Here is a 25623-nt window from a genome sequence, read left to right on the forward strand (position 1 = left end):
AAATTTGTTATATTTAAATCAGCACATTGGTAATTTATCATGATTTAGTGTGTGTTATTAAATATATTTTTGGTATATTATTCATTAAGTAGAAGTTCACTTTGATCATGCATCGATATCGATTATACGATAATTTACGCTGCGCTATTTGGTAATTGAGTGACCGTGAACTTGTTTGCTTTATAAGTAGCGTGCATCATTATTCATATTATCGGTAATGTTAGGGGTGCTTACTTTTGGGAGCTGTGAACTTGTTTGTTTTATCAATCACCAGAGTATATACCCAAGCTGTTATAATAATTACCGTGTCATCGATAGCTGCACTGGCTAAGCGTGGAGTTAATAGACTATCAGTCTTGAGAAAAGGTGTGAATTGCCGCGGGCGAGAATAACGAGGACACGACATGCGGGGTGCGATTAGCAGACCGGAAAATTGACTTCACTTCGAGATAACCAGGGTAAAATTTGTTATTGGGACCGTAAACATACTTCGACATAAGCGGGGTATTCGAGATAACCGTATTCGAGATATCAGTAGTTTTTTAAATCATATATATAGGGAAAACGGCCGGGACCGGCGGCCGACTTCGACATAACCGGGGTATTCGAGATATCCCATGTTCGAGATACCGATATTCACCTGTACATTGCCTCAATTTATGCCTCAGTTAGATTGGACATGGACAAGATTTAATAACATGTGAATTAAGTAAGATGTTGTTTGTGGCATATGGATAATTTCCTTAAATTGGTCACATGAAGACCTTTTATATCTTCTACTCATTGACAACGAATTTATGCCCTGTTTACAAGACATTATGTAGATTCTCATCTATATTTGATATTTGTTAAGAAATAATGAAATAAAGGGATCAGTAAAGTTAGTATATTACATTGTCATGTAATGACTGTGTATGTGATGATACCTCAGATTGGTAAATTTACTGATCAGGGATCATCCATTGTGCCCAATCACAACATGACTATGCAACTTATTCAAGGTATATTAAGAAGAAATGGTTAATATATTAAGAAGGATATATAATTTGAATTGCTGTAAACCAACATTTATTTGTGTGCGAGAAATATACACAAGATTTGCGAGAGCCTGCCCTCTTCATCGCGAATATTTCTTGCCACGAACTAGTCTTTGCAGTATGGGTGTTATATCAAAATGAGTGTGGATAAAATAGTGGTCCCAAACAAGATTACTGTAGAATCATTATAATTCGTAGTGGCTCAGTTTTCATGGCATTCGTGGGTATCCCACCCCCACGAATTTAAATACTCAACGAAACAATTTTGGAAAGAGTTGTCTTTGTTACTGAAACATTTTTACTGACACATCCACGAATGTACCTCTCCATGAATGAGCAAAAAAGTCACAATCCACAAAAATTGGTCCCCACGAACTTAAATGATTCCACAGTATCTCCGGTAAATCGCAAAATAAATTCGTCACGAATAAAAGTTGGTTTACAGTATTTGATTTTTTTTTCAGTGGAATTATCCTCACTCAGCCAGATGCAAAGTACACATCAGCAAGGTATTCCTTCCTTAGGTGATTCTTGTGGCACTGCTGGTCTTTCAGAGAGAGAAAGTTCCTTGTTGTCAGCTAATTTGATGAGCGGGAGTCATTCTCTGGAGAGCAGTCTCAGTAGGAGTTGTACTTTCCCACAGTAAGTTAGTCATGGCAGCCAGGATTTTTTTTTTTATAACTGCGCAATCAGTTTATTTGATAACTTTATAAAAAGATTGCTGTAATTTGCTCTCATAATATTGAAGGTGAGGGCTTATCGGTGCCCTTTCTAAAATGAAGGGCAGCTTCTTCTTTCAAAGGGAGAAAATTTAGAATTAATAAAAGTTTGTTGGCATTTTCATATATGTTAAATCTACCACTTTACGCGGAAGTCTCCCGCTTTTTATACAGTACAGTGAATATTTTGTAATATGTTAAAGAAGCGAAAATGTTCATCTTCCAGTTATTTTTCCATACATGACAAATTTTATCATGTTTGGTATTTAGGGGTTTTAAGGGGCTAGAAGTCTTACGACATTGATGCAAATTAATTTTAGAATTTTGATGCAGAAGGTCTTGATCGCCTTTTGCAAAATTTTTAATTCTTCTAAAATATATTAGGCCTCCTCGATCCTGATTACGGAGCAGAAATTCATTTTCATGTTTTATTTTGAAAACAAAAATTTCATAGCGGAATGCATGAACGGAAATACTTTTTTCAATCAAATCATTGTATGTGTTATTGTTATATATTCCAACACCCTATTAACTTGAGAGGTCTGACACAAGACAAGTGCATAATTCACCGGGAATTGTAAATCAAACATGGACCATGCGACAAGTTAACAGGTGACTGTTTACTTAATGGCAAGAACTATTTTGAAGCAGGGCACAGTGGATAAATATTCAAAGACTCGGGAATCTAATAAAGATTGGAGCATTTTAGACATAATAAAATGTAAATCTGTAAGTGTAACCATATAGCGCGCATTACAAACGATATCAGCAGTCTTAATGTACTCCCGCAGTATTCTGAGCTACATTTTACAAAAGAACTTACGACAAAGTCGTAAATATTTACAGTCTCATAAAATGATCTATAAAGAACAAAATTTACATGAAACCATTTGTTTACAAATAGTTCTTTACCCATAACTATATTTCCCAGCCATAAGAATAAATAATTGATTAGAATCACTGCCTGAAAAAATGGGGTAATAATTAATGCGCAACGTCCACTTTTGATCTAATTTTAACAGGAAAAAATATGTATTTTTATGCCCCCCTTCGAAGAAGGGAGGGCATATTGCTTTGCTGCTGTCTATCAGTCGGTCGGTCCGCCAACAGTTTCCGTTCATTTTCTTCACAGAGGATGAACATATTGATATGAAATTTAGTAAACAGGTTTATCATGATAATATTTAGGTCAAGTTCATTATTGGGTGCGATCAAGCAATTTTCGACAGAGTTATGGCCCCTTGGACATAGAAAAATTCCAGTTATTTGCAGTTTCCGCTCATTTTCTTAGCAGAGGATGAACATATTGAAATGAGATTTGGTACACAGGTTTATCATGATAATATCTAGGTCAAGTTTAATATTGGGTATAATAGAGCAATTTTTGACAGAGTTATGGCCCTTGGACCTAGAAAAGTTCCAGTTATTTGCAGTTTCCGCTCATTTTCTTCACAGAGGATGAACATATTGAAATAAAATTTGGTATACAGGTTTATCATGATGATATCTAGGTCAAGTTCGATATTGGGTATAATAGAACAATTTTCGACAGAGTTATGGCCCTTGGATGTAGAAAAATCCCAGATATTTGCAGTTTCCGCTCATTTTCTTCGCAGAGGATAAACATTTTACGTTCATTTTCTTTGTTGATGTTTCCAAGGGAGGGGGGCATAAGTGTTTCACAAACAGACTTAACAGTATAATATGAAATTAGTTGCTAGCTATACCCTTGCTCTGAATTAGGAGAAGGGGATATACTGTTTTACCCTTGTATTTCTGTCTGTCTGTCCATCAGTCCGTCTGTCTGTCTGTCAATAACAAAAAGGACTGCGAACGATAGCATTGTCTAGCTGCCTAGCTAAAAGTCATTTTTTGAAAGTTGTCTCGAAACAAAAATTCTTTTTAAGGGGTTTTAATTACTGTTATTTAGCATATTTTTACCAAAGGGTTTGTTGTTTCACGGGGGGGGGGGGGGGGGGGGGGGGGGGACATATGTCTACAGACCGAAATACATTCCCAAAAATTTCAAACAAAGAACTGGGTACGGTGAACAGCAAAATCGGCCCTGTTTTCAAAATTAATGAAATTTTAAGTGAAATATTTGGAGGATTAACCGGTTTCAAAACAGTTTGATTTTATTAAATATCTTGTGCGGTTTCCATATAATAGTTATCTAAACATAGCATTGTTTATAGCGCTATTCAGTTAACCAATAACGTCATGACGTCATGAAATGTATTGATAACGTTCTTCAAATAATTAATAATTACAGAAAGGATGTTCTGGTATATAATGGAAATAAAGACATATTTTATACATTATTTATTTGCATTTTGCAGTGATAAATTATGCAATTATGTTTCATGCTATATAAATTTATGCATCATCATAATAGTTTGCATTCTCTCACCAGAGGTCGTGTAACGCAAGTTTCGCTTGCATCTCCATCAATGCCCAATGTAAAAGATTAATGTACAAACTGAGACAATGGGCAATATGTATTTAAAATCAATGTATAGTTTATTTTTTTTTATCTAAAAGCATGATAATAAACAAATCAATTTTAATGTTTAATGCATGTGAACATCTTTCTTACAACATTACCTAACACTCAAAGGATGAGATCTCTGATGCTTTGAATAAACCAACTGGGAGGGGGTCAAATGATTTTTTATTTACATTTGTTTTGTAACAACTATTTATACTACTATACTAAAATAATAGACTCGAATTTTTGGGCTTTAACAGAGAAATTGGAAGAGTACTGTGATTTGTTTTATATATTTCAAACATCATTTGTACCTGAAAATTACCTATTTGTTTTTATTTTTTCTCAATCAAGCTTCGCTTATTTAAGAAATGAACTCATGCAATGTCTACCCAAGTTATACTTGTATAACCTGGGTTGGGGCAATTTACGCTTTATAATCCGCGAAGCGGATTATAAAAAAGCGTAAATTGCTCCAACCCAGGTTATACGAGTTAACCTGGGTTGGGGCAATTTACGCTTTATAATCCGCGAAGCGGATTATAAAAAAGCGTAAATTGCTCCAACCCAGGTTATACGAGTATAACTTGGGTAGATATTGAGTTCATTCCTTATAATTTAATTTTCTGGAATTTGCTGTACAAATTGAGTCCGTTTTACTTTTAAAAATGATATAAATCTGTTCAAAATTCAAACGTAACGTCAAGTGAATTAGTACGTTGGTGCATTGTGACGTGTCTTGTGACGTGCAAACCAGGTTATACAAATTTAACTAAATTTTTCCAATCAAATGCTGCGTTACAACCAGAATTAAATTATTATTAATTAAATAAAGATTCCTAACAAAAAAAACTGGAAATCATCTGAACTTTTTACAATCTTGCGCAAAAAATCCGGAGAGTTCCGAATGTCAATATGGTGTGTAAATATTGAAGGGAGTAAAAAACGTTGATGAAAAAGTGTTGAATTTGAATAAAAAAATTTTGATAAAAGTATAAGAAAGTAATGCAGCTTCATCAATTTTCTCCAAAATCGTTTCGGAGCGATTCTGCAAATTTTTGCTACATTACGGGTATACGGGAAGCTTAGCTTTAAGTGTGATGAAGGCCTTGCTGTCTCGAAACACAGTTAAATTTTTCTAACTAAGCAGAGTGTAGTGAAATTAATAGCATATTTTTAGGCTTAAAGCTGGGTTATGTAAATGTAAACAATACAGTGTGTCGATGTATCTATATGGTGAATATCCGATATCATATGCAATGTCACCCCATGCACGCACGGGTCAAAGTCTGGTATATATTATACTTTAGATTGAATGTTTTAGAAGAAATTTATCGAAGAAACACTATGCACACTTGATTACTAATTGATTTAAGTACATTTAGTAAGACAAGCGAATTATTTCTTTTCAAGATGAATGAAACCGATCAATTGATAAAAAATCGGGACACACGCCTGTTCGGTGATTAAATTCCCTCAGTAAATATTCCAGCGACATGAATATATATTTGACAATGTTTTAATCTGAACTGTTATTGTTTGTTAATAATGATAATCTAACACCAATTATTACATACAGTCTACTGTAATAGATAGTTTAGATCGATCAAGAAATAATTAACGCATGTATTAATAAAACATACATAAACGATGTAAAAAAGTATTTAATGTATTTTCTATAATTAAAGTTGTCATTTAAAAAACTAAACAGCTAGATCTATCATTAGTTTTGAATCCTACATTCTTACGCAAAATGTTGTATTTTTTTTTATAGTACTGTAGAATTGATTTTTGCCTTGTAATACTTTCTTCAGCCAAGTTTCAAAAATTGATGTGGTGGTTTTGTGTGTATTTATGTGTATTTATTTATCTATATGTGTCCATCCTTTATTCATACTTCACCTATTTGTGTTTACTTGTTGTATCGAGTTTTTCCCCCTTTGATTATCATCCGTCCGGGTTAGTCGCGCCCGGGTCTATAGTACCATGCCAGGATTTGTTGTTTTTTAAGTACTTTGAATATTATGAGGTGATACTTTTGGTCGGGTAATCAAACTAAATAAAGCCCGAAGGGCTTTATGATAGATTTAATCACGACTCGACCGTATCATCTTATGGTATTCAAAGGATGATTTCTTTTTAATTATATTTAAATAATTTTCAGGTTTTGTATGATTAAAAATTTGAATTTTAAATAAGCAAACCCTGCTTGCGCCCCAACTATATGTCCTTTGACTTTACTGGACTGTATAGTACAAAATCACAGTTTTCACACTGAAAAATGTAAATATTATATAATATATATACGTGACTAACCCCTAGACAGTCCCGTTACAGAGATTAATGACATTCATGTACTAATAAATATACTGGGCGCTTAAAATGCATGCACATAGGAATATGTATTTTGTTTGCTGACAATTAAATATAGACACAACTTTACATTTTGTTGACAGTGTTTATTTCAGAAATTCCTGTTCTATCAATTAGTGTTAGATCAGAACAGTTGAGAAAAGGAGATCTAGCAAAAATTTTATTGATGCAGGTATCAAAGAAATTTTTTGACCAATCAGAAGCACTAATACCTTGTATAACTTAAATTACGTCTATAAATCAAGAATGATTTTCCCTTACATTTTACTTCAATTTTTTAGATACTGATTTTTGAAGTCTGGTTGTTAAAATCCTATAAGGCAAAGTAAAACTGCAAGCAAATAAATTTTTTCAATTTTTTTTTTACCAAACATCACTGTTTTTGTAATATGTGTAATAGAACGTTCCCACCAGTAAGTGTTAAATAATTTCATACAGAAATATCAATGGCAATTACTTATTACAGCTTTGTTTGCATGCCTTTCAAAAATAAAAAATAAATCGACTGGAGCAGTAACGTGAAGGTGATGCTTTGTAATATGTTAGAAACAATATCCAACAAATGTATCAAACAATATTGCATGCCAAAATAAATAATGTGTTAAAATTTCAAGCATCTGCAATAAATAGTTGCTGAGAAATCTTTGACGAAAAGAACTGGGTACGCTAAGCATCACATATCGGCCCTGTCAAAATGTGAAAAATCAAACTCATGATATCTTTAATATGTTCGCCGGAATAATTCATGTATGACACCCCCTGTATGAAAATAACTTCCGTTTGCTAAAATTCACGTGCGTTTGGTTAATTGTAAACTCCGAAACTGGACAATGTATACGGATTTTGTAAAATATATAGATTTTTGTAATGATTGATTTGAAATTTCTACAAGGCCGCATTCGAGTACATACACCAAAATTTCAAAATAGCACATTATAATATTAGACTGCTTATTAACATGAAAAAGGAAAAAATTATTTACAAGACTGCGGCCACTTTTGTTTTTGAATTTTTTCTATTTTCAAGATGAACAAAAAAATGGATGCTTTCATTGGTCAGCTAAGACGTAAGATCATAGTTTCTTGATTATGACCATGCCTTAATAAATACTTACCGTATTTTTCGGGGCATAGGCCGGTATTTTTTTTCTCCGATAAGCGAGCCCCGGCCTATCCCCGGGGATCGGCTAATCGTAGACTCGGAGTTGGAAAAAATTAAACAGTAAAATATAAAATCCACTGTTTTTATCCATTGTACAAGCTGCATCTCTACTGCCAACCAAAGCTTCCATATTTGGATACACAACGTGCTGTGCAGTACTAATTTAAATATTTGGAACATGCTGCAACTCTACTGCCAACCAAAGTTTCCATATTTGGATACACAATGCTGCTCTGCAGTACTAATTTAAATATTTGAAACATGCTGCAACTCTGCTGCCAACCAAAGCTTCCATATTTGGGTATACAGTACTGCTGTGCAGTAGATATTTGAAACCCACTGCAACAGGTCTACTGCTTAGCAGCACTATTTAGTACTGCAGGCCAGTAGACTGTAGAGATATTCAAGAATTCTACTGCAGGGCAGCATATACTGCCTGGCAGTATATACTGTCTGGCTGTCTTGTTTGCAGTACAATTGCAGTCTTAATTAACATATTTGAAACATACTGCAAGTCTGCTGCTTCATTGTATTTTTCCATTTAAAAGCTCTGCAGTACATTTGCAGCACTACTGTAGCTCTACTGATAGTCTACTGGGAATTTATACTGATAATGTGCTGCATATGTACTGCATTTATGCTGCAATTCTGTAAGGGAAAATTAATTAGAAACTACTTTGCTGACATATTCGTGCTCTTTTATGGAATATGCAAAAATAAGCATTTTACAAAACAGAAAAGTATTTTGTTAGTTACGATTATAATTAATGATTAAAATAAATACTAAAATTTATGATGAATAATCAATGAGAACTCTTGAACAGCGAACTTTTTTCATATGAAAAATTCGCTCCTGCTTAATTGAAAACCCCTCATGTAAGGTAATACGTGCATGATCTCAATCTCGCAAAGTTGTCTTCTTTTTTCTTTTGCAGAATGTATGATTCGATTGTAGAGAATGATCGAATACATTTCAAAGCATTTCCAAAATTATGGAGATTAAGTATTTATATCGAAGGGACGCCCTGGCTCATTTTGCGCAAATACCGTGAAATGAAAGTTTGTCACATTGTAGGTTTTGAATTTACTGGGTGGGTGTAATAAAAATAAAAATTAACAACAAGACAACAATTGTCATTTGAATTTTGTATTTACACCCAGCCAGTAAATTTAAAACTTTTAACATAACAGTTTTCCCATAACTTATATGAATTTTAAAATAATGCTTTTGTAAAATTTGACAATTCTCAATTTACCGTTAATTTAATCATTATAGACGGTCCAAACAGTACATACAAATGTATTTCTAGCTGAGCCTTTTGATCAACAGCTTAGCGCATCGAATATATTCAATTCAGCATGACTTTCTGCAAGGGGATGAAAATATTATTATCATTAAGAATTTCTACAGATTTTACATGTGGTGTAAACAAAATTTAAAAAATAGGAATTTTGAATTTCGAAAAAATTTTCAGCAAGCAATTGCGAGCTTATTATTGCAGTAAAAAGATTCAATATTTTGGTACATGTGCAACTTCTATTTTTTTATCTAACTGTGTTTAAAAAGGGAAATACCCAAGATGAGGAGAAAAGGGCTGTAATGTCTCTTTGAAGCTCATTTTAAAAATAATATACAGGTAGATCTTGTAATGCCGTAATCCACTTTTAAAAGAAAACATGTACGTGCACATTCTGTCAAATGCTTTTACACTTTTTTTCACGCGCAATACTCTAATCAACTATTAATAGTAAAAACACACTTACGTACTTCCCAACTTGCTTTGAAATTGACAGTGTTGGCAAGACATGAAGGATTATTCAGGCCTCACTGCACATGGCTTGGGTACCTATATGCACCCACTAAGGGGGGGGAGGGATGCATTAAAGGGTGAAATCTGGATTTTTAATTCATTATCCTTATAGTAGGTTTAGTATGCGAGCCAAATGTGTAGATTCAAGTTTGTTCAAACCATGATCCTCGGGGGTACAGCGGGGCCAAAATTGGGGGTCAAATTTGAAATCGACAGTGTTGGCAAGACATGCAGGATTATTCAGGCCTCACTGCACATGGCCTGGGTACCTATGCACCCACTAACTGGGAGGGGGGGGATGCGTTAAAGGGTGAAATCTGGATTTCTAATTCATTATCCTTATACATGTAGTAGGTTTAGTATGCGAGCCAAATGTGTAGATTCAAGTTTGTTCAAAACATGATCCTCGGGGGTATAGTGGGGCCAAAATTGGGGGTCGAATTTTTACATAGGAATATATAGAGAAAATTCTTTAAAAATCGCTTCTTCTCAAGAATCAATTGTTCAGAAAAACTGTAACATTTGAAAGCATCCTCAGGTAGTGTAGATTTAAGTTTTTCAAATCATGATCCCTTGGGGTACGGTGGTGCTACAATTGGGGGTCGAATTTTTACATAGGAATATGTTGAGAAAGTTCTTTAAAAATCTTCTTCTCAAAAACCAATTGTTCAGTAAAGCTGTAACTTGTGTTGAAGCATCCTCAGGTAGTGTAGATTCCAGTTTGTAGAAATCATGATCCCCGGGGGATACGGTGGGGCCACACAAGGGGTTCAAATTTGGATATATAGGTTTATATTTTTATGAACAGTTGTTTCAGATCATTTTGAGAATGGCAATGGTCAATATTTGATATAACAGTTACAAAAGGTGCCCAACATAAAAATATTTTTAAAATTATTTTTTTAAAACAGCAAGGATCAATTTTACTCCTTCTTTGTCCCGATATTTTGGGTATGACTTCATAAAATTGATTCATTTATGTCTGGTGTTGCTCAGGTGAGCGATTTGGACCATGGGCCTCTTGTTCCTAGTTCATTTATAAGTACGATATTTTTTTAGATCATCGGAAAACTTCTGTTGAGAGCATTTTAACACGCCATGTATATAGACATGTATACACAAGCAAGCGTGTTTTCCTCGAGGCTTCACACCTCTTTCAATATAGGCTCCACCCCTCATACATGCCAACTTTTGAAAATCTCCATGGGGGATTTTACGCGCGACGACATTTTCCTAGAAGAAAATTTCGCAGCGTTTTGTCGTGTAATTGCTTTTCATAAACAATTGAACTCTTGGAAATTTATCTTTTATCATTTATCCTCATGTGTTTATCAATCAATCTCCTCTTTCAAATGAAATCAAGAATAAAGTACATAATTAACTTTATTTTCATATATTAAATCAATCTTTAAAATCTCAACAAACAATTATAAACATCATGGTATAGCAGCACAAAAAGCACTACGTTCTGCAATGCAGTTGGCAAACAGGACCTCTGATCTCTTGACATCTACAATTAAAAATAAATAATTAAATAAAATGTGAAAAAACATTTATGGGTCAAGTTGCTATATAAAGTGAAAGAAAGTATTTATAATTGTTTCCTGACATAAATTTTTTTTATAGATATTTCATATATATTAACTTAAAAAATTTAATTAAAGGAAATTTAGTTACCTTCATCTTGCTCCAATTTTTATTTCACAAAGAAGCAGCAGGTGTTGATTTCTGGGATTCAGTGCTCTGATGGATGGCTGTTTTCATATGCTTTGTAACATCATTCATTCCACCATGGTCTACCCTAAAATCCCTCCAAAAAATAAATAAAATGTTGCTCATAAAATTGAACATGTCTATACTTCTTGTAGATTATAAATGTATTGGCTGTCAATATGTCTTAGAGTCATGTGTATACAATAGAATGTACCATGTCAATTTTACGACCTCCTACCATATAGTCAATTAATATATTCAATTGTAATATATTTAAGTTAAAGGTACCTATTGCACAGCAATATACATGGTTGTCATCCAATTACGATCCCGATAGCTATCCCAAAAATCGGGAATCTGCGTCCCACTTGCTGAGATATCGCATTATCAAGATAAAAATTTTGTTTCCTTTGGTGGTGTAACGCCCATACTTGTCGAAGTATGTGTAAAAACTGTCCCATTTTGCTATCCATCCCGATACTTCCCGATCAATTACTATCAAAACATTCTCCTCATAACGTTTGCAAACACCCTGACACAGGTAGCGTGCAGGTAATTACACCAATTCACATATCCCAATATACACACACGCAATACAGGTAAACAGCAATGGCGGTCATAATCCCGATTTTTGATTGGTTAGTGTAGACAAGCAGCGCAGATTGAATATTTTAGATGGACTTTGTCATAAAACGGGTTGGATTTTTTGAGAATCGGGATTTTGGGGTATTTTGGCAATCCCGATCGGGATATCGGGATTTGTATTTTTGACGACGTGAGAATCCCGCAAAAATCGGGATAGTTGGTATGTATGCCACCCCTACCTGAACTTACCTGAGGTAAACCAACTAGTTAAAAACCTCTGTCTTAAAGTTGTGTCATGACCTTAACCAAAGGTTATTTTGGCAAGGTCTAGGTGATTGTTCAGTTAGTGTTGATCAGGGGTAGAGATAGACACATTAGAGGACAATCGGCAGTTAATTATCCATTTACAAGCTCATGTTCTTCGCTAAAACCGATGTATAATAATACCTGCATGAGCTACTACTTAATGTAACTGTACATGATCTACTGATCTATGATAGTTGCATCTCTGAAAATAATTATTGGTCATATTCTACATTACGGAAATTGTGTAAATTGTTCCTTTAAAATTAAAAATTGAAAATTAAAATTTGGACGTTTTTCCCTCAATTACTTTACAGGTTTAAACAATTCCAGCATGAATTATGTCTCCCTTTTCAAAGGGGAGACATATTGTTTTTGTTGACTTTCTTTTTAGGGTCTTCCGTTTCCAACGGAAGACCCTATTGTTTTTCTTCGGATTCTTTTTAGGGTCTTCCGTTTCCAACGGAAGACCCTCTTGTTATTCTACGGTTTCTTTTTCTTTATTAGGGTCTTCCGTCTTCAGCGGAAGACCCTTCTATTATTCTATTGTTTCTTTTTCACTTTTCTTATTCTTATTCTTATTATTATTATTCTTTTTTTTTCTTACCGATTTTGTGCAGACGATTTCTCAGAGATGGCTCAACCGATTTCATTCAAATTTTCAAAATTAACGCAACTTTATCTGAAGTCTATTGTTTTTTTATCCATTTTTGAAAATACACTTCCGGTCGAAAGTTATCGTCCGTTAACGATTTTAAAAAGTCAATTTTGTCTGTCGGGTTTCTCAAAAACGAGCAAAGATATAGAGCTGAAATTTTCAGAGATGACAGATCTACCGTTTTTCTAATGAACCTCGGTCAAGAGAATGTCTGCCGTCACTTCCGTTTGTCACCGGAAGGAAATTTGAAAAATTAAATTTTTCGACTTTTTTATTTTTTAATATTTTTCTTTTAAATTTTTACACCTTATAGTGACCCTTTTACTGATTAAGAATATGTAATTAGTTTTAAAATCGATCAAGGCATTCACGAGAAATTAAGCGTCAAAGTTCTGAAGCGGAGTCCGAGTAGCTCAGTCGATAGAGTCGTGGACATGGCCAAGGCGACCCGGGTTCAAGCCTCGAGTGCCGCAAATTTTTTTTTTTTTTCGCTTAGATCTACGATTTTATCTTTGAATTGATAAGTTTGATCTTATCTTTTCAAAAATCGGACGGAAGACCCACTCGTTGCTCGCAACGAGATCGAATCTAGTTATTATTATTATTCTTTTTTTTTCTTACCGATTTTGTGCAGACGATTTCTCGGAGATGGCTGGGTCGATTTCGCTCAAATTTTCAATATAAACGTGTTTTTATCTAAACCTGATATATAATTTTTATTTTTTGAAAAAAAACTTCCGGTCAGAAGTTATCGTCCGTTTACGATTTTAAAAAGTCGATTTTGTCTGTCGGGTTTCTCAAAAACGAATAAAGATAAAAGGCTGAAATTTTCAGAAATGATAGATCTACCGTTTTTCTAATGTACCTCGGTATAGAGAATGTCTGCCGTTACTTCCGGTCGTCACCGGAAGGAAATTTGAAAAATTGAATTTTTCGACTTTTTTATTTTTCAATATTTTTCTTTGAAATTTTTACACCTAATAGTGACCCTTTTACTGATTAAGAATATGTAATTAGTTTTAAAATCGATCAAGGCATTCTCGAGAAATTAAGCGTCAAAGTTCTGAAGCGGAGTCCGAGTAGCTCAGTCGTTATAGTCGTGGACATGGCCCAGGCGACCCGGGTTCAAGCCTCGAGTGCCGCAAATTTTTTTTCTCTTTTTTTCGCTTAGATCTACGATTTTATCTTTGAATTCATAAGTTTAATCTTATCTTTTCAAAAATTGGACGGAAGACCCACTCGTTGCTCGCAACGAGATCGAATCTAGTTCTTATTAGGGTCTTCCGTCTTCAGCGGAAGACCCTTCTATTATTCTATTGTTTCTTTTTCACTTTTCTTATTGTTATTATTATTAGGGTCTTCCGTCTTCAGCGGAAGACCCTTCTATTATTCTTCGGTTTCTTTTTCACTTTTCTTATTATTATTATTATTATTATTATTCTTTTTTTGTCTTACAAATTTTGTGCAGGCGATTTCTCAGAGATGGGACGATCGATTTCTCTCAAATTTTCAGGACTAAAGCCTCGTTATCTGAAATTTATACCGCTGAAACAGATTTTGAAAATTCACTTCCGGTCGGATGTTATCGTCCGTTTACGATTTTAAAAAGTCAATTTTGTCTCTCAGGTTTTTCAAAAACGAGCAAAGATAGAGAGCTGAGAATTTCAGAGATGATAGATCTGTCAATTTCCTGGTGCACCTCGGTATAGAGAATGTCCGCCGTCACTTCCAGTCGTCACCGGAAGAAATTTTGAAAAATTGAATTTTTCGACTTTTTTATTTTTTAATATTTTTCTTTGAAAATTTTACAACTGATAGTGACCCTTCCACTGATTCAGAATATGTATTTTGTTTAAAAATCGATCAAGGCATTCTCGAGAAATTAAGCGTCAAAGTCCTGAAGCGAGAGTCCGAGTAGCTCAGTCGTTATAGTCGTGGACATGGCCCAGGCGACCCGGGTTCAAGCCTCGAGTGCCTCAAATTTTTTTTCTCTTTTTTTCGCTTAGATCTACGATTTTATCTTTGAATTGATAAGTTTAATCTTATTTATTCAAAAATCGGACGGAAGACCCACTCGTTGCTCGCAACGAGATCGAATCTAGTTATTATTATTATTATTCTTTTTTTTTCTTACCGATTTTGTGCAGACGATTTCTCGGAGATGGCTGGGTCGTTTTCGCTCAAATTTTCAATATAAACGTATTTTTATCTAAACCTGATATATAATTTTTATTTTTTGAAAATACACTTCCGGTCGGAAGTTATCGTCCGTTTACGATTTTAAAAAGTCAATTTTGTCTGTCGGGTTTCTCAAAAACGAGCAAAGATATAGAGCTGAAATTTTCAGAGATGATAGATCTACCGTTTTTCTAATGTACCTCGGTCAAGAGAATGTCCGCCGTCACTTCCGGTCGTCACCGGAAGGAAATTTGAAAAATTGAATTTTTCGACTTTTTTATTTTTTAATATTTTTCTTTGAAATTTTTACACCTTATAGTGACCCTTTCACTGATTAAGAATATGTAATTAGTTTTAAAATCGATCAAGGCATTCTCGAGAAATTAAGCGTCAAAGTTCTGAAGCGGAGTCTGAGTAGCTCAGTCGTTATAGTCGTGGACATGGCCCAGGCGACCCGGGTTCAAGCCTCGAGTGCCGCAAAATTTTTTTCTCTTTTTTTCGCTTAGATCTACGATTTTATCTTTGAATTGATAAGTTTAATCTTATTTATTCAAAAATCGGACGGAAGACCCACTCGTTGCTCGCAACGAGATCGAATCTAGTTATTCTTTTTTTTCTTTTTCTGACTTTTTTGGAGCGCTATTTCTCAAAAACTATCCAACCGATTCGCACAAAATTTTCAGGATGGATAAAGCATGATCGGCGCTACATATTATAAAATTTTTAATTGATGACGTCACTTCCGGTTTCAGATATTGACGATTTTGTAAATTTTTAAGGGTCATTTTGTCCACGCATCTACTCCGAAACTAATCAAGATAGAAGTTTGAAATTTTCAGGGATTGTAGATGAATGTATGTAGATGTATCCCCATGCTTCCAATGATGAAAATTGCTAAAGGCCTCAAAGCTTGCCTGAACCTGAAAATTGGCACTAAATTTTTTCACGAAATTTTTACTCATTTTCTATGATATCTTTTGATGTATAAATATTTTATTAAAACCTGTAAGACAAAAGTTGTTTCAAATTACACAGGCTTTCGTTTAATATCAAGAAAAAGGGGCTGGCCCCTCAAATTAGGGGCCAGGAGGGCTGTAAAGTCTTTTTACAATAACTCTTTACTGAATAATAATTTGCTATTAATTATAGATGCAAAAATGTTCATTGTTGGGCTGTTTATCTATACAGTACCATACTTAAGTCATATGTATTGTAATTAGGGGTTTCAAGGGGCCAAAATTTCAAAATTTCGATCATTAGTATACGAAAAAGGAGAACTATTTTTAAAAGCATTGTAGAACAAAAGTTGCTTAAAATAATGTTCTGTACAATATGCCACCTTAAATTTTTTTGTTTATGACCCCTTTTTTGAGATAAAGGGCCGGCCCCTAAAACACATTTGTAAAGATATCATAAGAACGGTAAACATTTCGTGAACACTTGTTGAACAAAATATGTTTATATTTTCAAGACCTTTCATTTGATGTCAAGAAAAAGGGGCTGGCCCCTCAAATTAGGGGTCAAGAGGGGTCTAATGTCTTCTTACAATAACTCTTTACTGAACAATATTTTGTTATTAATTATAGAAGCAAAAATGTTCATTGTACAGCTGTTCATCTATACAGTACCATACCTAAGTCATATATTATGTAATTAGGGGTTTCAAGGGGCCAGAACTCAAAACTCTGATCATTAATATCTGAAAAAGAAGAAATATTTTAAAAGCAATGTTGAACAAAAGTTCTTCAAAATAATGTGTTTAACAATATGATATCAAAAATTTTGTTGTTAGTGGCCCCGGTAAGGGGTTAAAGGGTCGGCCCCTAAAACGCATTTGTACAGATATCTCATTCTTTTTTTTCTTTTTCTGATTTTTTTTGGAGCGCTATTTCTCAAAAACTATTCTACCGATTCGCACAACATTTTCAGGATGGATAAAGCATGATCGGCGCTACATATTATAAAAATTTTAAATGATGACGTCACTTCCAGTTTCAGATATTGTCGATTTTGTAAATTTTTAAGGGTCATTTTGTCCACGCATCTCCTCCGAAACTAATCAAGATAGAAGTTTGAAATTTTCAGGGATTGTAGATGAATGTATGTAGATGTACCCCCATGCTTCCAATGATGAAAATTGCTAAAGGCCTCAAAGCTCGCCTGAACCTGAAAATTGGCACCAAATTTTTTCTCGAAATTTTTGCACATTTTCTGTGATATCTTTTGATGTATAAATATTTTGTTAAAACATGTAATTCAAAAGTTGTTTCAAATTACACGGGCTTTTGTTTAATATCAAGAAATAGGGGCTGGCCCCTCAAATTAGGGGCCAAGAGAGCTGTAAAGTCTTCTTACAATAACTCTTTACTGAATAGCAATTTGTTATTAATTATAGTAGCAAAAATGTTCATTGTTGGGCTGTTTATCTATACAGTACCATACTTAAGTCATATGTAACGTAATAAGGGGTTTCAAGGGGAAAGATTTTCAAAATTTCGATCATTAATATATGAAAAAGGAGAACTATTTTTAAAAGCATTGTAGAACAAAAGTTGCTTAAAATAATGTTCTGTACAATATGCCACCTTAAATTTTTTTTTCATGACCCCATTTAGGAGATAAAGGGCCGCCCCTAAAACACATTAGTAAAGATATCATAAGAACGGTAAACATTTCGTGAACACTTGTTGAACAAAATATGTTTATATTTTCAAGACCTTTCATTTGATGTCAAGAAAAAGGGGCTGGCCCCTCAAATTAGGGGCCAAGAGGGCTCTAAAATCTTCTTACAATAACTCTTTATTGAACAAAAATTTGTAATTAATTATAGAAGCAAAAATGTTCACTGTACAGCTGTTTATCTTTACAGTACCATAGCTAAGTCATATATTACGTAATTAGGGGTTTCAAGGGGCCAGACGTTCAAAACTTTGATCATTAATATCTGAAAAAGGAGAAATATTATGAAAAGCAATGTAGAACACAAAATGTTAAGAATAATGTTCTTAACAATATGACAATTAAAATTTTTTTGTTGGTGGCCCCGATAAGGATTTTAAAGGGTCGGCCCCTAAAACACAGCTGTTCAGATATCTCGAAAACGTTTAACAATTCGTGAATACATGTGAACAAAATATGTTTACATTTGCGAGACCTTTTATTTGATATAAAGAAAAAAGGGCTGGCCCCTCAAATTAGGGGCTAAAAGGGCTAGTAAGTCTTTATATGATAACTTTTTAATAAGCGATAATTTGATATTTTTCTTATAGCAAAAACAACGAACTTTTTAAGCTTAATCTAACGCTGAAATTCGTTTTAAAATCGGACCATGCTTTACAGAGAAATTTGGGTTTAAAATTTGATTTTCCCGGAAATTTTGATTCCGCGTTCTTGGTTTAAAAATAATTTGTACCAAAAATAATCGTGTCAAGTCGTACATGAACACATTCGGGTTTATTTTGTTAAGACATTCTTGAAATTGGAAAGGTTTTTGTTTAGTCGTACTTAAAATCATTCGGGTTTTGTTAAGTCGTACCAAGAATTATTCGATTTTTTTCTTATTGTTTTAGTTACTCTTGTTTTTGGCTTAAGAACTCTGCTTCTTACAAGTACTTCTAGCTTTTCTCTCGACATTAACGGAAGACCCACTCGTTGCTTTGCAACGAGCTTTGCTCTAGTTCATTATTATTATTCTGCCTCTGACTTTTTTTGTGGCTTATATCTCAAAAACTATTCAACTGATTTCCACGAAATTTTCAGAACTTATTTGGTAACGTAAATACTCGAGGTTATTAAAATTTAAACTTATAACGTCACTTCCAGTTTCAGAAATTGACGATTTTGTAAATTTTTAAGGGTCATTTTGTCCACGCATCTCCTCCGAAACTAATCAAGATAGAAGCTTGAAATTTTCAGGGATTGTAGATAAATGTATGTAGATGTACCCCATTGCCAATGAAATTGTGCAAGGCTTCGAAGCTCGCCTGAACCTGAAAATACAGTACAGCTCACGAGTATCCCGACAAAAACACCGACCACCGTGTTTGAAAGTCCACGCTGAGCGTGGAAGTGTCGGTACCTTTGATCTATTGTTCTCTGTTACGGCCACGAAACGAGAAAAAACACGGTGCAACACGGTGCAACGCGATGCAACACGGACAATAACACTGTGTAACACGCGGTATTTACCTGCGAAAAAAAGAGGATTTAGGAATAAAACTTATAAAGAATAAAATATTTATTGATGTACATAAGAGAATTAAAGAAAAAGACAAAGAAATAGAATTAATAAATAAATAAAATTTTAAGGTACGCAATTTTCAGACGTATGCGATTGTTACGGTTGATTTTTGTTGATAGTAAGAACAAAAAAATCGATATCGCCCACATAAAGGTTTGATCAAATAAAACACTAACATTTTATTTTCCTTTTAAAAATTCAAATACACTGTTCCATAAGTTTTTGTTTTTGTTTCAGTCCGTTTTTAAACGTAGTAGTAATCGTAGTTGCTGTAGATTGGCAGTTTCAATAGTGCATAGAATCATTTGTGATCTTCTTATACTCTATTCAACGATAACAAATCTAACGGGTTGTTGAAAACAACTGTACTTTCTCTAAATAATATAATTATTCAGCTTTATATTCATATTTTCAAATTTTCTTTCTTTTCTACATATGTGTGATGTACTTGTCCATGTAGTACCGCACGGTACATATTAATAGCGCTTAGAATCCGTGGATCGGTACTTGATAATTTTTAATTTCATCTTTATAAGCAACTTGAGTTTAGAAATTATTTTGTGTTCCAAGAAACTACTCAGTATTGCAATAATTACTGTTTGATTGTTTAATGATCGTCATATGAGAGAGAGAGAGAGAGAGAGAGAGAGAGAGAGAGAGAGAGAGAGAGAGAGAGAGAGAGAATACTGGTATGAGTTTAATTTTAAGTACATTTCATTTGTAATTCAGTGTAAAAAGTTAGATTTATAGTTTCCCTTATATTGAACCCTTTTCCCTAAAATTGCGATAGAATCTATGCAGTCAGAGTCCACGTGCTATCCCTGTCAATCAAATCAGCCCGCGAGATAGATCACGTGCTCCTTCCATGCAATAAATGTCGTTCTTTTGTTTGTTTAAGTCCGCAAAATAGAAAAATGTTTAACAATGAAGTATTTAGTGTTTGAAATGTTTAGCTTTTTCATTCTTATACTGCATTTATGAGGGTTGGAATATTGCGCTGTAAAAAATCTCTCTCTCTCTCTCTCTCTCTCTCTCTCTCTCTCTCTCTCTCTCTCTCTCTCTCTCTCTCTGTGTACTTTTGTCTTTTGTGCAATCATTTTAGAATTATAAGAGTTCTATTTGTATGAATTTAATTCATTTATTTTAGATCCATGGGTTTAATAACGATTTCATCACAATGACTAGAAGTTTGCAAAGTATAGGATGTAATAAGATTTTTCGTTAAAATTTCGACGCCATTTCACATCACACATATTAGATTGGTTATAAAGTAAATAAAGTTGTGTTTGTTATAAATGCTTGAAAAAGTTACCGATATTATCTCATTCATCTTTTTAATCAATCAGGTTTTTCGTACATACATGTTTGTATACGCGGTAAATAATTTCTTATCGCAAGTTAATACTTTGTGAAATTCCCGCATTTATGGAGTTGCTGAATTCGGAATTGTTCTCCGGATCCACGCGCCGATAGTCTTACGTGAAGTAGTTTGTGTACACATCTACAGACACATTTTTTGTTTGTTAGAGATAAGGAAAAACCATGGAACTAACAAAGTAGAAGTAAAATATATTCAGACCATACACACGACGGGTTGTGATGAGTTACCAAACAGGTGTCCGTGGAAAGGTGTGAATAACGGCATCTCGAGTACACCTGTTCAGACGTCCAAATATACACACAGTTAGTTGTAAATTACAATGACACCTAACAAGACAGACAATAACACCTGTTGTGTATAGAACCCAAGATGAAAGACAATGTTGTGTATCTGATCAGCTTCCGTACAGGTGTATCGCACGAGTGATTTTTTCCATGTGAAATCACGGCGCCATTACCAGCTGTACGGAAATAAAGTTGAAAGTTATTTTATGAAATGCGGGTATATTTTTAGTACATGTACAGTGCTTGATTATAATTTAACAAGAGTATGTACATGTATTTATCTATAATCTAAAATATAAAAGAGATTTTTTGTTTATTTATTGCTACATAAATAGCTGAAGTCCAAATTATTCGAGTCACCGGTAATATGGGGTTGTTATTTAATACAGCACATCAACATGTTTTAAAAAAAACATGATCTGAAATGTTTTCATTTCTCATTTTTAATTGGTTTAAAGTAAGGCTGTAAATTAATTAATAAATCAGAAAGTGTTTTCAGATATAACAGAAAATTAGACGTTTAAGCTCCCGATATTTTAATCGGATCGTCAGTTACAACATCAAGCGTGTTTAGAAAAAAAAACCACGATGAATTAAATTGATTTGAATTTTGATTATACATCAATTGATTATTAAATATATTTGGTGAATTTATTTCAATTTATTTAAGAACAAATGAATTAAAAGGTACCCATTTACGTCGAGTTTTCAGATCACAAAAAATAACTTCACGTTGACAGCCCCGACAATTTTCTGGGTCCGTGCAACTTAAGTCGACATTCATTTTTTTTTTTAAATATGAAAAGGATATATATGTTTCAACCCTTGTTTAGCCATAATTTATTTATTTCTAAACATACGCTATTTCTATCAACGTCTCAGGTAACAATATCCACGGAGTAACCCAGTGGCCACGGAGTTACACGGGCGGCCACCGTGCGACACGGTGCTTTTTCTTGAATTTTCCAATGCACATACACGGTGTCACACCGTGTACACGGTGCGACACAGATCTTTTTCCACCGTGTTTTTTACACGGTGGGTGTCGGGATACTCGTGAGCTGTACTGTAAGCACCAAATATTTCCACGATATTTTTGAACATTTTCTGAAATATCTTTTGATGTATACATATTTTGTGGAATAATGTAATGCAAAAGATGTTTATTTTTGCAAGACCTTTAATTTGATATAAAGGAAAAGGGGCTGGCCCCTCAAATTTGGGGCCTAGAGGGCTCTAAAGTCTTCTTACAATAACCTTTTACTGAACAATAATTTGTTATCAATCATAGAAGCAAAAATGTTTATTGTACAACTGTTTATCTAAACAGTACCATAGCTTAGTCATATATTACGTAATTAGGGGTTTCAAGGGGCCAGAAGTTCAAAACTTTGATCATTTATATCAGAAAAAGGAGAAACATTTTGAAAAGCAATGTAGAACAAAAGTTGCTCAAAATGATGTTCTGTACAATATGCCACCTTAAATTTTTTGATGATGGCCCCACTAAGGATTTTAAGGATCGGCCCCTAAAACACATTTATACAGATATCTCGAGAACGGTTAACACTTTTCGAACACTTGGTGAACTAAATATGTTTAGATTTGCAAGACCTTTAATTTGATATCAAGAAAAAGTGGCTGGCCCTCAAATTAGGGGCCAAGAGGGCTCTTAAATCCTCTTACAATAACTCTTTACTGATCAAAAATTTGTTATTAATTATAGAAGCAAAAATGTTCACTGTACAGCTGTTTATCTCTACAGTACCATAGCTAAGTCATATATTACGTAATTAGGGGTTTCAATGGGCCAGAAGTTCAAAACTTTGATCATTAATATCTGAAAAAGGAGAAATATTTTGAAAAGCAATGTAGAACACAAAATGTTAAGAATAATGTTCTTAACAATATGGCAATTAAAATTTTTTTGTTGGTGGCCCTGATAAGGAGTTAAAGGGTCGGCCCCTAAAACAGAGCTGTTCAGATATCTCGAAAACGTTTAACAATTCGTGAATACATGTGAACAAAATATGTTTACATTTGCAAGACCTTTTATTTGTTATAAAGAAAAAAGGGCTGGCCCCTCAAATTAGGGGCTAAAAGGGCTAGTAAGTATTTTTATGATAACTTTTTAATAAGCGATAATTTGATATTTTTCATATAGCAAAAACAACGAACTTTTTAAGCTTAATCTAACGCTGAAATTCGTTTTAAAATCGGACCATGCTTTACAGAGAAATTTGGGTTTAAAATTTCATTTTCCCGGAAATTTTGATTCCGCGTTCTTGGTTTAAAAATAATTCGTACCAAAAATAATAGTGTCAAGTTGTACATGAACACATTCGGGTTTAATTTGTTAAGACATTCTTGAAATCAGAAAGGTTTTTGTTTAGTCGTACTTAAAATCATTCGGATTTTGTTAAGTCGTACCAAGAATTATTTGATTTTTTTTCTTATTGTTTTATATTTCAAGGTCATCTTAGAAAAAACTTCATTGTTCAACACCTGAATATACTCTGACAGAAGGACTTCAAACTTTAAACAAAGAATAATAATAATACACTTAGGTGTACTTTTGATTTATTTATGACCTTGACCTTGTTTTACTCGAGGTCAAATTAAGGAAAAAACATGATTCTGAGAAAACATGATATACTGTTGTTTCATAAATATTCGTTAAATACCAATTTTCGTGGATTTCGTTGTTTAGTTGATCCATAATTTAAATGTTCATTGAAGTGCAATTTTTATTTACCTTTTGTATTGATAAGGTCATTGGCCACGAATTTACGTATCCTTGAAATTGTGATTTTGACTTTATCCACGAAAATTGATGCCCTTGAATTAATTAATGAAACCACAGTAAAATAGTCCTTTCTTCGTTTTTTGGATGGGTATTATACATAGGAATAGCAGTTTTTTCAGCATTTTACACCCAAATTTTAGGGTGTGTATTATACACAGGTGTATGCACTACATGAGACTTTACGATATACACCATTTCAACTCGTCGGATAAAGGAAATATAAAATCACTCAATATAGATATCCTCTATATATGAAGTTAGGAAAACAGGTTAAAAGGTTAAAATCCCTTGGTCAATAGATTTATTGTGTACAGTACTTTTTTCACAAGATGTTTTGATAGATTTAAACCTTTTCTAATTTTGGTTGTTAATATTCAGAGACACAGATGTAGCAAAGACCATGGAGGAGAATGATTGCACTGGAAGTGAAGTTGAACTTCAACATCTGCAGAATGAAATTCAAAAGTTGCAAAATCTACAGGAAATTCAGAAGCTTACTACTGGAATAAATATAGAGAATCTAAGTGCAATAGATATGGAAAATTTGCATCAAAATTTGTTTCAACTAAGGGCAGCCAATGAGGCAGGTCTCATCGGAAATTCCTATAGCCTTGTTGAAGATTACGAACACAAAAAACTAATGGCAACAAAAGGTAAAAAAAAAATGACTTACACTAAAGATCAATGAAAAATGCTTTTATACTTTTAAAAAAATTGTATTGCATGAAAATATCTAAAACTATAAAAAAAAAATTCTTGTTTATATTCACCTTCAGGCTTATCCCATTTTTCCAAAGAAAAAAAATTTCATGACACTTTTGCTTACAATAATTATGAAATTAAACACTTATAAAGTATTAGTTTATCTCATCTAGTATAATTTCTTTTAATAATTACTTGAATTGATTGATAGGACGAAAGTCTCTATATTTTGTCAGAGGCCCCCTTTTATATTAGGAATTGTTAAAAAAAATACAGTGATTTTATAGTTTTCAAACTAGTGCATAAAATTGACCTTTCTGAGTAGTGTCAGTAATGCAGTTTATTTTAAGTGCACCTGAGTAAAAAGCTCAAATGACACTTTTTGTACCTCTGTCCATTCATCCATCTAGCCATCCATTTGTTTGTCCATTTGTAAATTTTTGGCAAATTTCAACCAACCATAGCACAAAGCTTCCTTTAACTGCAATAATGTAGCCCTCTCCCGATTTTTTTTTCAAATTGTAATATGTGATTATTAATATCATTTTCTACTTTATACTGAGTATGTAAAAATTATTAAATTCCATTGTTTGGTTTTTTAAGCTCACCTGAGCTGAAAGCTCAAGTGAGCTATTCTGATCACATTTTGTTTGTCGTCCCTCTGTCTGTACGTCTGTCCGTCTGTCTGTAAACTTTTCACATTTTCAACATCTTCTAAAGAACCACTGGGCCAATTTCAACCAAACTTGGCACAAAGCATCCTTAGCCTAAGGGGATTTAAAGTTGTGAAAATTAAGGACCATGCCCTTTTGCAAAGGGAGATAATTAGGAATTTATGAAAATTTTCGAGACATTTTCAAAAAATCTTCTCATGAACCATAAGACCAGGAAAGCTAAAACTTGTATGAAAGCATCCTCAGGTAGTGTAGATTCAAAGTTGTGAAAATCATGACCCCCGGGGGTAGGGTGGGGCCACAAAAGGGGTCGAAGTTTAACATAGGAATATATAGAGTAAATCTTTAAAAATCTTCTTCTCAGAAACTAATTGGTCAGGAAAGCTGACACTTGTGTGGAAGCATCCTCAGGTAATGTAGATTCAAAGTTGTGAAAATTATGACTCCCGCAGGTAGGGTGGGCTACAATGGGGGGTCGAAGTTTTACATAGGATTATACAGAGAAAATCT

The 25623-nt window shown here is 33.7% G+C and overlaps 1 protein-coding gene across 1 annotated transcript in view; it reads left to right on the top strand.

Annotated features, from left to right (window-relative positions):
* The window catches only part of LOC128165932 (protein bicaudal C homolog 1-like), a 304614-nt gene that overhangs the window by 194301 nt on the left and 84690 nt on the right, over nucleotides 1–25623 (top strand). Inside the window, exons 14-15 of the mRNA XM_052830867.1 lie at nucleotides 1502–1679; nucleotides 24116–24390. Of these exons, the coding sequence (XP_052686827.1) occupies nucleotides 1502–1679; nucleotides 24116–24390 (453 nt within the window). The remainder of the gene's footprint in view (nucleotides 1–1501; nucleotides 1680–24115; nucleotides 24391–25623) is intronic.

The sequence above is a fragment of the Crassostrea angulata genome, chromosome 10 (genome assembly GCF_025612915.1).
Source record: "Crassostrea angulata isolate pt1a10 chromosome 10, ASM2561291v2, whole genome shotgun sequence".
Lineage (NCBI taxonomy): Eukaryota > Metazoa > Mollusca > Bivalvia > Ostreida > Ostreidae > Magallana > Magallana angulata.